Source organism: Gambusia affinis, linkage group LG05 (assembly GCF_019740435.1).
Source record: "Gambusia affinis linkage group LG05, SWU_Gaff_1.0, whole genome shotgun sequence".
NCBI classification, from domain to species: Eukaryota; Metazoa; Chordata; class Actinopteri; order Cyprinodontiformes; family Poeciliidae; genus Gambusia; species Gambusia affinis.
The window spans coordinates 25,017,145-25,033,518 of NC_057872.1; the positions used below are offsets into that span (position 1 = coordinate 25,017,145).

The 16,374-nt window shown below is 37.6% G+C and overlaps 1 protein-coding gene across 2 annotated transcripts; it reads right to left on the minus strand.

Annotated features, from left to right (window-relative positions):
- Nucleotides 1-1,370: 1,370 nt before the first annotated feature.
- Nucleotides 1,371-14,229, minus strand: lin28aa (lin-28 homolog Aa). Of its 2 annotated transcripts, none has more exons than XM_044118029.1 (4): nucleotides 14,155-14,229; nucleotides 13,097-13,269; nucleotides 5,973-6,157; nucleotides 1,371-2,226 (listed from the first exon to the last, which is right to left on the minus strand). In XM_044118029.1, the coding sequence occupies exons 1-4, from the start codon at nucleotides 14,162-14,164 to the stop codon at nucleotides 2,007-2,009; spliced, it is 588 nt and encodes a 195-aa protein (XP_043973964.1). In that variant the 5' UTR covers nucleotides 14,165-14,229; the 3' UTR covers nucleotides 1,371-2,006. The 2 variants fall into 2 exon arrangements, with proteins under 2 accessions (XP_043973964.1, XP_043973963.1); XM_044118028.1 differs by lacking the exon at nucleotides 14,155-14,229 and adding an exon at nucleotides 13,725-13,852.
- Nucleotides 14,230-16,374: the final 2,145 nt, after the last annotated feature.

Here is a 16,374-nt window from a genome sequence, read left to right on the forward strand (position 1 = left end):
TGATTTGCAAGAATGTACAGGTGCATCTCAAATGTGAAAACAACCGAAAAAGTATATCAATAATTTAAAAAGAGAAAATTATTTAGCTTCATTACATACAGAGGTATGTATTATTGTTCAATTTAATGATACAGAATCAATAAATGCCCCAAACCCATCACCTTGAAGAAAATACTATATTACATAATGCCAGTTAAGTATTTTTGATATAGAAATGTTATGGCTTACACAATCATGGGAAAGACGGCCGACTTGCCAGATCTCTAGAAGACGATCACTGGTGTCCTCAACAAAGTCAGTGTGCTACTTTGTTCAATATACTTGTCTGACCTAAACCTGGTCAAAACGTTAGTGGTTGTTGCTAATGGGAAAATGATTCTCCAGACCCACCAATGCAGATGAGCTGAAAGTTGCTTCTAAACTAAGCTAGACATCCTGAACATTTCTGCAGCACTACTGTTTAATCACCTCCATGCCACGCTGCATTTATACAGTAATTTATCCAAAAAGGAGCCCAGAACCGATAAAAGCATGCATGTGGTGAGCAGTTGAGCAGGCGTTTCTCTACTTAATATTGTTTTTGAATAATTATCATTTGTAATATTCTAATTTTGTCAAAAATGGAATTGTTTTCAAAATTAAAAGAAATAAAGCACTTGACATTATTAAAACTCTGTGCATAATGAATATTTAACGAGTTTCAAATTCTGAATTAAATAATTGAACTTAAGACCTTTCTGTGACATTTGTGTTTCATCCATAAGAGATGATGGTGTTTGCATAAATAAAAGTGAGAAATGATACATCACAGAACCAAACTGCGTGTTCTTAACTTTACCCTGGAGCTTTAAACTCAGTATACTCATAATTTTAAACATTGTCGGGACACCAGGGACTTTTCTGCAAGCTTCTGATGTTTGGACATTGTGACAGGAAACAAAGTAACAGACTGGGACTGATGAGGTGAGAATCTTGGTTTTGTGCTGTCAAGATTTGGCTGAAATGAAAAGAGTGCTTCAGAAGTCAATTGACCTCATGATTTTACCCAATAACCACAAGGTGGTTTTAATTTCTCAGGTCTTAAAGTACATGCGTACAGTGCAGCAGAGTGTGAAACTGAATCGCTGCAGGTCAGGTTGACTCTTTAAGGTGGTATATGATGGATAGTTTTCATTCTGTATACATTCTGTAGTGCAAAAAGGATTTGATTTAATCCCAACTAAAATCAGATATCTATAAATATCAGACCTAACATGCACTAGTGAGGCAGACCAGAACAGCCAGCAAAATGCTGAGGACTAAAAAGATAAAAATCAAATTATAAAACAAAATAATTGACCAAAACCCAGAAAACACTTTTTGGTCTGACATTCATTTGGCCCCAGAAATCTGGATGGTCAACAGCAATATTGGCAAATCTCACAACAGTGCATTGCCTATACCTATACCCTTAAACCCGTTTTGTGTTTTTTCTTTCTTTCCAAATCAACACCCCGTTCCTCCCTCCCCACACAACCCATTAGCTAACATTCATCACAGAGACACTGTCCGGTACATCTGTGCTTTGTCGACAGAAAGGTGTAACAGTCAGGAAGGATACTGAATAGTAAGGCAGCAAAAGTTTAGGTCTATTCTCAACACATTGAGTATAATGCAAACAAAATTGATTAATAAAGCTCACAAGGAAAGTGCAGTTACATAAAAGAAATCTGCAAATGCCTGTGAACACCATTCAGTATTATCTCTACGTATTCCAATGTTTTTGGAATACCTTTCCTGGTAGCAAGAATTTATACATTTAAACTTCCTGAGTGCAACAATGAAGCATTATTCCTGAGTGTTACACCAAATAAAAAATAATAAAGAAAACATTCTTCATGAGTGTTTTTAACCTGAGGGAATTCCAAAAGCAGCTTCAACAGCTAGGGAGGAGAATTATGTCCCCTCTCTCAACCGTCGAAGCAATTTGATTGGCTTCTGTGCTTCGGCGAGGCTCGATCTCCCATTTAATCAGATGTTTCAGGAGGTGGCGCCGGCTGGCTGTGTTCCCCCTCGTCTCCTTTCAAGGGGGACGGTTTTCCCTGAGAAACCGGTGAGGACTGTTGTGCTTTTACTGGACAGCTGGCAACCATGTGGTCGATGCTCTGGCAGAAGTGGCACCTCTTGGGCTGGGGTGGTAACTTGCACTCTTTGGCGTGATGATCCAGGCCTCCGCAGTTATAACATCTACAAGAGAAAGCACAAAGCTTACCTTTGACATAAACCTGAGAAAGAACAGATTGTGAGCATCCAATGGAATGAAATATCTGTTTTGAGAAAGTATGGATACTATGAGGAGTGGTACATATCATAATTTTTTGTTGGATTTACAGCATCATGACATAACCCAACATGGTTTGGCATGTTGGGTTAGCTGTGGATCTCTGCAACAGCACATTCACAGCTTCTCAAACTAATGTTCTCCCCCTTAGCTCCATCTGTTTGGTTGGACGGCCATGTCTCGGTAGCTATGCAGGTGTAGGATTCTCTTTCTGTTTTTGGATAATGGGTTGGGCAGTGAACACTGAGATGCCCCAAGCTTGGGATATTGTTTTTATAACTCCCTACGGTGTGTTTTAAGTCTCGACATTATCTCTGACCTTCATCATGCCATTTATATCTTTGCAGAACAGCTGCAATTAAACTTACAAGAAATTACACAGAAATTACTTACAAGGTAAGTAACTTCTGAAGGCACTCAATTTCATTTAAGCATATCAGAGTAAAACTAGATCAACAGCAGTGCACTTTGCTCTTTTCAGATTTTTATGTTAAAGAAAAAATATGTATCTTGCTCCTTCTGCTGTTACTATTACAACAAATCCAAGTCCATACAATTTTGTGGTTAAATTTTGTGGTTGTAAATGGAAAAAATGCAAAAAATCTGCAGGGGCATGTATGTTTGAGCCTTTTTCTTTGTAAGAGCAGATTTTTGCCAAGCTGACCACAAAATTACAATAATATTTCAGTAATGCAAAACAGTGCCATAAGCTAATTTCACCTGTATCAGGGACGAGTTAACATATCTTGAAGTTGCTATTAATATAATATTTTAATACAGTAAATTATGGAATATTAATCACAGTTGCCTCAAAGAGACATTTTACTTTTCCATTTGTTTGGAATGATAGACTAGTAGTCTATCATATTTCCTTTAAAATCTCCCCAAAATGTTCTACTTTACTAAAAATATGTAAATCTTCCTGGAGAAACATTTTAATAAAGTAACTTGGGACCATTTATGATTCAAGGATTCTAAATTATACATTTCCGCCTCTAGATGGCAATATTCCACCTCCTAAGCCCTAGCTTGAATTTTTACATAACTCACCAATTCAAAGGGCATTTGAGGGGATGGTGCAGAACTTCATGAGGAGAACAAGATTTAAGAACATTTCAAAACTGTTTGTCACTGAAATAATCCTAGGTTAGGAAACACAACTGCAATTAAAGGCAATATTTTAGCAAGCAGTTTGGCAAAGTTACTGAAGGCTTTTCTTTAGAGTTGTACAGTTTGTGCTATTTGTCAGCTTGTCACTGAGAGAAGCTTCCAGTTGGGGCCAGTTGAAAAGTGTGGCACAAATGTCATTACCATTGAACTTTAGTTAGACTCTATGCATAGAGGTCAGCTGAAGGCATCAGGCTGCCATCGGCCACCGCTGTTTGGACATCATTTATAGAATGGCCACGCGTACAGGGGTGGAAGACAGATGGGTGGTGGGCGTGGGGCAGTTACTCGGTGCCTCCCTGGACTCCCTCGGCCACCTTTGTGGCAGCAGATGAGGTTTGGACGGTGCGGCTGCCGAAGGGTCAGGTTGGCTTTGTGGCCCTCCCTGTTTGAGTGGTGTCAAGGTCTATACCGTCACCATCACAGAGGCTCCTCACATCAGCATCCATCAGGAGGAAAGTGGAAGTGGTCCCTTTGTCTAAAAAAGCTGCAGTAATGACCTCTGAACCCTGACCTCCAACCTCCCTCCAATCCCATCCAAGCCCCCAGCCCTCTTCCTTTTATTCATACACGGTTGCTATGACAACTATGACCCTTAACGCCCCTTGCCTGGGCTCCTGCATCTGTTATCAATTAAATGAACAGGAACTTTTCCCCTTTGCAAAGTGATAGATACGCGAGTTTATCAGTGATCTGAACCAAGCTAGAACAGCGACTCTCTGTAAATAAGATACAAAGTCAGTACTGCTCCACAGATACTTCACAGTGCTTCTAATTTATAGACAAACACAAACAATTTTTTAATAAAAGTTCATCAGTTAATCACATCTCAATCCATGGAGTACAATCTAGTGTTGCATAACACAAAGTGACGAGGAGAAAACGCACCTTACCCATGAATCAGAGAGGTCTGTGGAGAAGTATTGAACCACGACGGCCTCCCAGGACTATTTGAGCCCATAATGATCTCTGTTCTCACACTCACTTCGCTCTGGTTGTAATCACAACTGACATGTGGTGAAGTTGATACACCTCTAACCTTGCATTATGCTGACGCTCGGAGTGATCCACAAACACTGATCTCTTTAACTCCTTTAGTTTCTCCTGATAAGAGCCACATAGTTACCTTGTAGTCCATCTTTGGATCTTAAGATAAAGCTACATTTTAATTCCGGCTTTGTGAATGAATCCCTTTATGTTATTTCTGCCTTTGCACCAATTAGATTAAATCTTTCCTTTTACTCTCAAAACATGGATTTGGATAAAGTTATGATGTGTGAATTGTTTGCTGTATTATTGGATACCTCCATGTCTGCATCAAGCTATATTCAAACAAAATCACCTATAGTAATCAACAAATTTGCATCTTATCTTGAGAAAAGTAAAAGGGAAATCTAAAGTCTGCATGATTAATTTTGGATAAAGAGGAAAACTTCTGTCCATTGAGGAGGGCTGGTAGGAAGAGGGAGAAAGTGGGCAGATCTGAATTCACCAGGGACGAGCAGATTTAAACAGTTATTGATCCAGGTCACACGTCAGGCCCTGCTGATGTGACCCTCAGCAGAGCTCAAAGCGGGGGGTTGGGATCCAGGGAAAGGCACAAAAGTGAAGAGGAACTACAACACCATTGTATATCAGATCCAAGCAGAACACATAAAAATATCACAAACACTTTACAACAACACAATTCTATGTGAATCTTAGTTCAAAAGACTATTTTGTCCCTGACTGAGGTCTTAGTATCACATTATGCCTTTGCCAGTTATTGTCTTTAGTGAAATTCTTCCAAGATTAGGACACATGATGTAATTATTAACTGCAAAAAGACTAAATGTTTCACAGAAAATCTGAAGTGAAATTGTGAGTCTCATTATTTAACTTAACAGGCATTAAAGAAAAAAAATGTTTTGCCCAAAGTATTGAATGTAAAACCCAATTTATAAAATGTAGATAAATTTTGGTTTCTGTTCCTTCAGGTAATAAAGGGTTAAAACTAGGAAACCACAATAAAAGGATGTGCAATCATTTTTGCCTTATTGTGTGAAATATTGCAGTTTTAATGGATTGCTTGGACATTGTATTATATTTTGAGAGCAACAGATTCAGGCTCTGCCAATTGATAATATATCTGATCAGCAGGATATTAGTCAATAATGTCAACACTCAATGTCTACTTTTTATGGCTAAGGTGCTAAAGCTTATGGAGAGTGGTCAGCACACAGAAATGGTCAAGGAAGATGAGTCTGAAAAATGTGTGTTGTGATTGATATTGTCACTGAAATTTTCAGGCATAGTATTTAGGAATATTTCTTTTCCTGTGCAGCATCTTTAAAACCCTCCCTTTTGGGTAATTTTCTCTATTTCTGTGGTTTGATGTAGTCCTTTTATTTATTTTTTTCAAATTACCCTCACACTCTTTTATTCAAAATCTTGAAATAGTTAAAACCTCTGTTGTGTTAAAACCTCCCAGTTTGCCAGTAGGTACCTGTCTCCCTTTGAGCGGCGCTTTTGGACCTTTTTGCCTTTGGGTCTCCGCTCGCTGCCCACACAGTGGATGCCGCCCGGTCCAGTAACCCGCTGCGACTCGAGGCCCTTCGATGACTTCTTGAAGGTAAACTCGACCGCTTCGCCTTCCTTCAGGCTGCGGAAACCTTCCATGTGCAGCTTGCTCTGAAAGGCAACAAAGCAGGAGCTCATTCAACTTTAACCTCTTGTGGTTTGGGAAACCAAATCATTTATCTCACAGTAAATCTGATAGAAGGGGTGCTTGATTTCTCTTCAACTCGTTTATGTGGGAAAAACTGAAGATGATTTTGCCCCTGTTGACTAGATCACGGCTACCATAGGCTTGTAGAAACTCTGACCACCAAACATTTATTCCAGTTTAAAATCAGAACCCAACTGCTCTTATCAAGTATTTTGTTGTTTTATGCCTATAACCAGATAAGGAAGCCATACAAAGCTCATCATTCATTCTCCACAGCTAGTTTTCACATCACCATGCACTGCAAAAGTGATGGTGAGTCAATGGTGAATTTTCGTATTACTTTTCTGCATTTAGGAGAAAAAACTGACGAGGATAATCTTCAACCCCCCCTCCCCACTCTTCCTCATCCCCCATCCTCACTGGAGGAGCAGCATTCCACACTGCTGCCCCCACCCCCACCTTTTTTTCCCACCCACATCACAAAGCTCCACTAACACACTGACCACCACCACTAACCCTAAACTACAGGATGCAGGGGTTGGTGCTCACGTTGGGGGTGGGGTGACACGGCAAGTAAGGCATCTCTCTGTGAAAGCTGGGGGTCAGGGTGACATTCCTCGGATAGTTGTTTGGCAGAAAGATTTGAAAAAATATAAACTGACAAGGAGCACAAATGACTAATATCTCACCTTGATAGCATCGTTTTCACTCAAGATTTTTGTGGAAAGGGGCTGATAACTTCACTTTGTTACAGGTTTGATGACATTAGGTGGATCTGCTTACTTAATAAACAATGGGCCTGCAGGCTTGAATGTTTAACTGCCTTTTTATTGATGCCACAGTCACCTGAAGAGAAAAGAGCTCTCTACTTAACATGTGCAAAGAGCATTTCCACCTCCAAAACAAATGCAGGAAAGATAAAACAGAAAAAAAGGTGTGGCACAGGTTTGTGGATAAATACCTCAGACTGGTTAAAGCATCATGGGAAGCCCCTCAAAAAACAAATCCCTAGGTGGGATTGTAAGATTATATTGTCACGCAGACTGCAAACTGTTGACATAAGAACAGCCAGCTGTAATTTAGCAAATCTGCTTTGATAAAACGGTAATCCTGTCTCTTTGATTTTATTTTGGAGCAAAGCTTCATCCTTTTGTGTCTTATAACTAAACGTCTGGATTCTTTGTAGGTCAAAACTCTTTGGAACCCAACAAAACACTCAATTCATTGTAATGGGAGTCATCTTGGAAACGGGCTTCTGAAAAACAAGGATTAAATCTTTAAACGCTGCTCTTGAAAAAGACAATCAGAGGTTTTGGTGAACTACAAATCTCCCACCCAGCCCCATTTGAAAAACAAGCATGGTCTGTATAATATTTTACATTTTGAACACCATTTGTGAGAAATGACATCTGATTGGCAACATGGACGTCCCAGTACCACTCGTCACCCGGTGACCGTTAATCCACTTCCTCTCTCAAACGTGTGAACATCCCCACCCCCATAACTCACCCTCAACCTACCACATGGCCACTCTCACACAGGTAAAGCATCAGGATGGGGGGTTTCTTTTCTTCTTTTTATCCTTCAAGGACCTGATGTGGAGAGGCTATTTGTGGGGTCTAGAGTAAACTACATTAGAATATGTCTGGAAGCGAAGCAAGGCAAAGAAAGACATCAGAGTGGAGAGGGACAATAGAAAGACTTCTGCTGGGACAAAGAGGGACTCGGGGCACGGCTGAGGGGTGCTTGATTCGGATGCATGGCTCTATTGTCCACCAGCACAAAGGCCAGCGAACCGTGGGACTTAATTTTTCCTCGACGCGTGGCCACTAATTTTAGGATGCATGGCTTTACTTTTTGTCAGATTCTCTGCATCAATTTTCTCTAATGAAAAAAGTCGACATTATTACTTTTTTGATCAATGCAACTCACAAACCTATGTTTAACTCAGCAGGTTATTTTTATTTATGGCTTATTAACCTTATAAACACCATAATTTTTGTATGCTCATTACTGAGGCTTCTGCCTCTTTGAAATGCTTTTACTTTGCCTTTCCTGCTGTATCACATACTATTTTCATCTTCTAGTCTCTTATTGAGGACCAAAGTCCAAGATGACTTAACTGAAACAACAGTAGATATTTTAAAGAAAACTGTGATGAAAGTCTGTGTATTACTTGTGATACCTTAGGTATTCAGGTGTATCTTAAAGGTCAGTGTAGTGAATCAGGTGCTTGTAGCTACATTTGATTAGGGAAAATAGATAAATACATAATGAGAAAAGATTAATGTATCAATCATGACACATTGAAATCAATTATTGCAAAAGCGGTTTTGTTAGAGGATTTCAATAATCTGTTCGAAATTTTAAGACGGCATTTTCTTATTTTTCACATCCTGCTTTTAACAAGCTATGGTAAATAGAAATACATGGTGACCATTCTAAAAGCCAATAAGCTGAAGCTGATGTGAGATGTGGTAACATTTAAAAAAAAAAAAACCTGAGTAAAGTTTGCAGAAAAATACTTTCATTCCACCTTAAATATCTAATTTCTTTTAATCTTGCCATTCAATGTGATACTTTACTCCATAAGACCAAATGCATGAATTTTGATACACACATTTCTGCAAACTCTGCCTCTTGAAGAAAGTTGCTACTGCTTTCAAAAAAATTGCTTTGTTACATCCTGCATTTGTCTTCTACCCTCAGGTAGAAGATTTAAATCAATAATGGACACGAACATCTTTTAAGAAGAAGTTTTTGTGGAGTTAAAGGCCCTTTCAAATGCTTCCAAGGAAATAAAATATTTAAAAAATGGCTTATCAGTAAAAATAATCTTTCATAATGTGGCATAATAAAAATGATAGGTTCTTTAGAAGGGAGTAGGGTCCAGTGCATCAATTGTTTTTGTATTAGGTTTATGCTATTAAAACCTGCAACCCATGTATTTTTGGTTGAAGAGGTCACAATACATGATAACAAAATGCTGAATGTATCAATTGTGATACAATAAAAAAATCCAGGTATTGTTTCATTTAAAACAATCCAATATAAAATGTTTGGTTTTCAAAAGGTTGAATGTTTGTGCTATTAATTCTTTTAGCAGTCTCTGAAGGGTTAGTAGATTAAATTAGTAATACCAAAGCTTATAAATGGAAACTGATAAAGGATTGGATGCTGACAAATGGGAACTTTGCAGAATAATATATTAATACCACTTCAAATGACTTTAACTCTCTAACTAGTGGAGATCTAAACAGCAGGTTTCTATCATCTGTTGTTTAAGAGTATGAGTAATGAAATACCCAGCTTCCTGTAGGTTTCAATTAAAACTCACAAGTATAATTCTGTAAGCATCATCACGGTCAGATGGTAGTAAGACTGAAACAGGGCTGCATGTGAAATCATGCAAACTTCATGCAAGTGGCTGTTTTCACAACCCAAGATAGATTGTTGGTGCATAAACAAGAAAAGGCACCTAAAAATAGTCCTTTTCAAAGAAGGGTTTAGCAATAAATTGTAGTGTACCTCTATACTGCCAGCACACACACAGGCACAGGGAGGAGGGTGGAAGGGTTGACCAGACAGCAGAGACCCTTTAATCATTTTATGACAGGAACTCTGAGGTGAATGAGCAGCTTGTAGGGATTCCTCTCATTCACATGCTAAACGTTGTCTTATCAGACAGAAGATGAAGGTGCTCTCTCACAGATGAGACCAAGGCAGAAACTTGCTGCTGACAAAGTTTAAAGTAGTTGTCTTAACTTTTATACTCAAGTCAGAGAGAAAAGAGTATAAGCAAGAAAAGCAGTGATGTTTAACAGTTTATTTAAGGTGTTTCATGGATCACAAATCTAATCGGTAAACCGTTATTCAATTCAGAAGAAAGCCACTGTCTTAAATGATATTAAAATAAAGATAATTTAGTTTTCATTGCCATTAATATGTGCACACATTTCTGGGAGGATGATAAAAGATTTTTATTTGTTCTCCATTTTTGTGCAGCTTAGTAGCCTTGTTGTAAGCCTGGTAGGTGTGTAAGCCAGGCCAGACTTCAGCACGGAGTTACTGGGAAAGTACTTGAAGTTTTGAGAACCTCAAAAAATATCATTTTAAATAATTTTCTAACGGCAGAAAAATCAGTTGTTAGATTTTCTGCCAACAGTTAATTAGCAACAATTTTAAAACAAGTATCTCATAAAGTAAAACTTTTGACCTCAGACACATTTTCATAATGGACATTTCACCCGTTTGGTTGTTTGGTACCTGACATTTTGGGGTACAAATTGGAGCCACAGGAGTTTGTTGTTTTCCTTTTTTTTTCCCGGTCAACCATGTACTTTACAACCAATGATTTAATTTATTTTTAGATTTTACTCGTAATCTACTAAAGGGAAACTACATCTAGCAGCAGGACAGATAGGCCATAATTTATCATATTTTTGCAACCAGCTAACCCGAACAGCTATCAGGAAATTGAAATGGGAGTTTCAGATTATGCAATTAAATTATATGTAGTATTTTAGCCTTTGTATGATCTTTTATCTTTGTAAAATAACCTCTGATTAGCTATGCTTAAACTACATACATACGCAATTGTAGTATTGGACAAACATAAGAAAATCTGGATGTGGAAAGTGAAATTCACCTGAAGCTGCTTTAAGCAAAAGCTCCATGTGTCTTCCTTTGTTTTTAGTGTATTTTAGTGAATTCATCACATTGCCACAAATAGGCCTGACATAGCCAGTTGCACATTTTTGGATGATATTTCCTGACTTTTCTGGAAATAATGCCATACTTGTAGTGAACTATTTAAAAACAAGACATACAATAACTAAAAATCACTTGTGGACAAGGCCAAAAAACCTTGAAGCTGATGTGCACCTAACGATCAACCTTCTGTACTTTGCATGAGTAAAAGACAACTAAAGAAAAAGATAAAAGGTAACTTTCAACCAGTGTCTCTGCCTAATGTGTGTTGGATTGTCATAATAATGTGCTAGAGGGTTTCCTCTGTTTAATACCATTAATTTCCACTCTTGCTCTGTGTCTGTAAAGTCTCAATGCAATCGACCCAGCTTACTTAGCCTAACATTATATGATTAACTGACTTTGACTGTGCTGTATTATAATTAAGATCAAATAGGAATTTGATCAAACCATTCTAACACACACACTTTGATGTAAACCATTCTATTACAGCTTTATTTGTGTGTAGGGTTGTTGTCCTGCCCTAATATTTTGAAGCTTCTACAAGGTTTTCTTCCAAGATTTTCCAGCTTTTCTCTAAAACTATCTTCTTATCAATTCAAACCAACTTCCCTGTCCACTCTGATTAAAAGCATCTCCACAGCATAATGCTGCTACCATCCTGTTTCTCGTTGGGAATGATGTGTTCAGTGCTGTGCACAATTTTACTTCTCCACCAAACTGGTTTTGCTGCTAAGCTGATTGATTCTTGCTTGGCATCAGTCCCTGCTGCTCCTGATAAACTAACACAAATAAATCATCTTTTACAGTACCAAGTCTGAGTTGGGACAGAAGAACCTCTTTCATCAGAAGCTAGATCAAGACTCATGGAGACCAGCAGCCAATCAAAAGGTACCATTTTTAAAACTCCAGGGCTTTGTTTTTGCATTGATCCAATTAAAAATAATACTAAGCAACATTATTCAGAAAAAAATGTTAGATTAATATTGGAGAAACACAAGCAATTTCAGTTCAGTTTATTAAGATAGAACCACGTCACAACACATCATCTCAAGACAATCAATCTTACCACTGTTTGTTTTTATATCGCTCATCACAGAGCTAAAGTAGATTTCTGACCTGCATTCACGCTGATGTTTTCCACTGATTTGATAAATGTCATTACCAACTAGTTTCTTTAAAACTGTGTTATGTAAAGCATGCTGTAAATATTGCTCTTATCCCATTTTTTATGCTGCTGGTACTAGCGATCCATGGATTGTGTTCACAAGCAACCCTCTTTTATTTAAAAAAAGAAGCAGTGTAAATAAATTATAGCAGCAATAAGGAGTCAACAATTTACAGGAATTAATCATCTGTTTTGTGTAGTCAATTTTTCTGCCCTACCATCCTCCAATGACATTGAAATAAAATATAAAATAGAGGGAGGTGAGATGAGGCTCTGACTCAGATAATGGGTTGTAGATAAAAAGCAAACCGTGTTTTTAAAAGAATCACTCTAGCACCAGCATTGGGACCAATTCAGTGAACAAGTTCAAAGAGTTTTGCACATACATCAATTCCCATCTATTAGCCTGACACCTGGACTAATCTCCAAATATATTCATAGACATAAAGTGGATCTTTTAGAAAAAGTGGATATCTTGTAAATTGCTTAGAGATTACATTGGTCGTTATTAGGATCCGTACAAATCACCTGAACTGAAACCTGCAGGCACCAAAACTGCAGCCCAGAAACCCACATCCTGTTAAATCCGCCCCTGTGCCTCTTGTGATTCCATCGGGGTTTTTTTTCTTCCTGCTTCAAAAATTTAACTAAAAATGCCAAGAGATGTCCTAATATTACAAAACAATTCTTTTTCAAAAGAAAACTCCTTACAACAAACATCCATCTAAGTCAAGTAAAATAGTCTTTTCGTTCTACCTTTGATCAACTGCATGTTAGACTGCAAAGCTGAGTCGATTTTACAATCTATGCATCTAAACTTGTCTCTTTTCAAAACTCTACAATCAATTGCCGCAAGAACTAAAAGAACAAAAATTAAGACACTTAAACTTATTGTGTTAAATTAGAAACGAGTAACGACTGAGAAATAACGAATGATCAATGGGCTAAAAGTGTTCAGAGGAAAAGAAAAGAGGAGTCTGAAACTTCTTCGTTGGGATTGTGCAGGAAGTGCGGCCAGACTTACCTGATGGACAAACACATCAACTGGTTCGTCCAGCGGCACTCCCTCTCTGTTGGTCATGGACAGGAACCCGAAGCCCATGCGGACGTTGAACCACTTGCATACCCCGACCCCGTGGAAGGACTGCGTGTCTTCCTCTGTGCTCGGTCCCTCATCTCCCTCCGTCTTGCACACTCCTGCAAATTCAACATTTGTTCACTCTTAAGATCCAAATATAAAAATTACAAAACAAACAAACAAAAAAAACTTGCCCGGCTTTAACCAACTAAAAGGAAATTGGTACATTTAAGAATGCTAATTTCTGCGGATCAGTAATCGATATGAATCAATGACTGAGCACGCCATGCTGAGGATTCAGTATATATTTTCGATTTAAAAACCAGCAGTTGCACAATATTGTTCAAGAAACACGCGCAAAACTTTTTTGAAAAAATAAGCGTAAACCTTGCACTCAAATGTACGCAAAACTTTCAGAAAATGAAACTATTTAAAGGGTCAAATTTGAGTGCAAGGCTCGTCACGTGTGTGAACAATGCCTTTAAACGCTCCTTTACAATCAGTGACACAGTCGATCGGAAAACAGCTTAATTAACTCGGAACATTAACGTGCTGCTCATGAAGTTTACTCCACCTGGGAACTCCTGGTTAGAAACGGAACCCATGTCTTCTGCCTCAGCCTTGAGTCAAAAATTAGCACCCAAGATACAATATTTTCTTTCTTTTTTTTTTTATTTGCAGCCCTCAAACTGGGTAATCCGCACAGATTGCCACTTTCATGCAAAATGCTGCGAAAAGCAGAAACTGCGCAGCGAGAGGGAAAGCGGGAGAGGGGAGGTAAACAAAAGGGGGCTGGCAACCTATCCCCCCTCCTCTGCTCAACAATGAGAAGTGGGGAGGGGGAGAATTTTTGCTGAAGAATCTCCACCACCACCACCACTTCCACTACCTCACACCCCAATAACATTCCAAACAATGCAACCAAACCCTGCCCCTCCATAAGGCACTCCGAGCACGATTTAAAGATAAAACTCTGCAAAAAGCGTCCCGACGTTCAGGTTTACCTTCTGCCATGCCTGTGGGCCAGTTCGGTCCCAGTCACCACTGCTGTTCTCTCCCGGATCGCTGCTTTTAGCTCCCCTGCAGTGGTCAGCACTGTTGGTCAATACAAATGACAATTTCTTATCCAACAAACCCCCCACGCACTCTCTCGGTCATGTCCACGTGATTCACGATTACAGTCCCCAAGGATGCATATGCATTGTGTGATGGAAGGACCAATCAACACAAAATGAATAAATTGATGTTCCATTCAGAGCTAGACTTCTGCAGTGAGCAGTGAGGTGGCTGTGGCAAACTGCAGCATCAGTTGATCCACACATGCAGAATCTGCTTTATTTTGTTCTTAAAGTGTCCTTATGTGCAAAAAGGTCTGAAATTTAACATTCAGTTTAGTTAAAAATACTTTCTCAGTATTTGTATTGTTTTATTTTATCCTTAATGTTTGCAAGAAAAAATGCAATCTGGTAAAATGACTATGGATCATGAGCTGAGATTCTCGAAAATATCTTGTATTATTCTTAATAATAATAATAATAATAATAATAATAATAATAATAATAATAATAATAATAATAATAATAATAATAATAATAATAATAGTTTTATTCGATTTGTCTGAAACTAAAAATCGAACATTGTTTATTAATGTTAGTAGTATTATTATTGCACTCATATCTAATTTATAGTCCAAAAGCCAAACATTTAGGTAAAATTCCTGATTTTACCTAACATGGTTGACATTTTATTTAAAAATATTAATGTTTATACTGTTTTAAATTATTATTATTATTATTATTATTATTATTATTATTATTATTATTATTATTATTATTATTATTATTATTATTATTATTATTGAATTTAGTGTCATTACTTACATTTCATTTGACTGCTTTGAATTTAAAAGTCATATATTTGTGTGCTGATTTTAAAAAAGTGCCCAACGATGGTATTTATAAGGTAAACTCTTGTTTCTTTCCAGATGAAAGAGAAAAAGAAAACGTTTTATAAAATCATCACGGTGCTGATTAAAACAAGCAAACGAATTCATGGATCAATAGTGATTGATCACATCAGCTTGAAACGTTGAATCGCGTCTTTTGTGGAGCTATGGACGCGCTAAAGAACCAGGATGTCAAAAAAAGAACTTCAAAATAAAATAGTACAAATCATCAAACGGAATTCGTTCTAATTGCATAAATAATTTACACACAGAAATGGAAAAGAGGGCAAAAATAGTTCTCTAGTATAGCTTTCATTTTTCTTTTTCTTATTTAATCTTGTTCGTAAGGGGATATTTTGCAACAAAAGTTAAAAAGGAAAAGTAAATCCCTCCCTGCAGCTGGGATTTCTTTGAATTACTAGACTGTTGTCAGGATACGAATAGAAATGTCAAATGCGTTGAATACATCTAAAAATGTCAAGTTGTTGTCACAAAAAGACTGAACAAAATGTGTGAAGTTTATCAATGCGACCACAACGACCCCTTGTGGACCCGAAAAACCCTTAAGTGTTACATAATTGGCTTACACGGAAAATGAGAATAACACTAAAGAGATGTCAGAACAACAGAAAGTCAGTTGGAATATACACTACTTGTTTTCACATTGAGCGGTGAAAAAAAGACACATGGAGAAAATCTGATCGGAAATCTTATTTAAATCAAATTCAGTGAGGAAAAAAACCCATGCTTATTACACAGAAAGCATTCATTTCACTTTGAATGAAGATGGCTTACAGCTGATGAAAACCCAAAGTTCTGTTTACCAGATAATTGAACTTTTACTCAAGATTGAATAAAAGAGGACATATGTCATTTAAATTGTCACAACAATGTGGAAGATTGCTGGCTTGGCAGTTATCCAGCAGATGTCCTATATAAGGAGTTATTAAATTCAGAGAGCTGCATCCAAACACCTAGTATTATTTAAAAGTTAAGTGGAAGGAAAAAGTGTGGCAAAATTTGGCATTAAGCAATGGATCCATCCTGAACATAGCAAAATATTTCATATAATCTCTCACTATTATCATACTATTAAAGCTCTTGCTTCATTGCAATGTAGCATTTGGAGCTGAATAATCACACAGATTTGTCATTCAAATTGACATATTTCTTCTTCTGCTTGAAAGCTGGCTGTCCCAATTTGTAAAATCTAATTTGGTTATTTGGGACGACAAAAATATTTTTATGACACACTTTTAAAGTCTTTCCCAAACCTGGT

Excerpts from the sequence above, each read along its gene's own strand:
- lin28aa (XM_044118028.1), bottom strand. The coding sequence starts at position 13,755 with ATGGGTTCCGTTTCTAACCAGGAGTTCCCAG. Across the intron at positions 13,270-13,724 it reads TTCTAACCAGGAGTTCCCAG|GAGTGTGCAAGACGGAGGGA; the intron begins GTGGAGTAAACT and ends TTGAATTTGCAG. Across the intron at positions 6,158-13,096 it reads TTGATGTGTTTGTCCATCAG|AGCAAGCTGCACATGGAAGG; the intron begins GTAAGTCTGGCC and ends GTTGCCTTTCAG.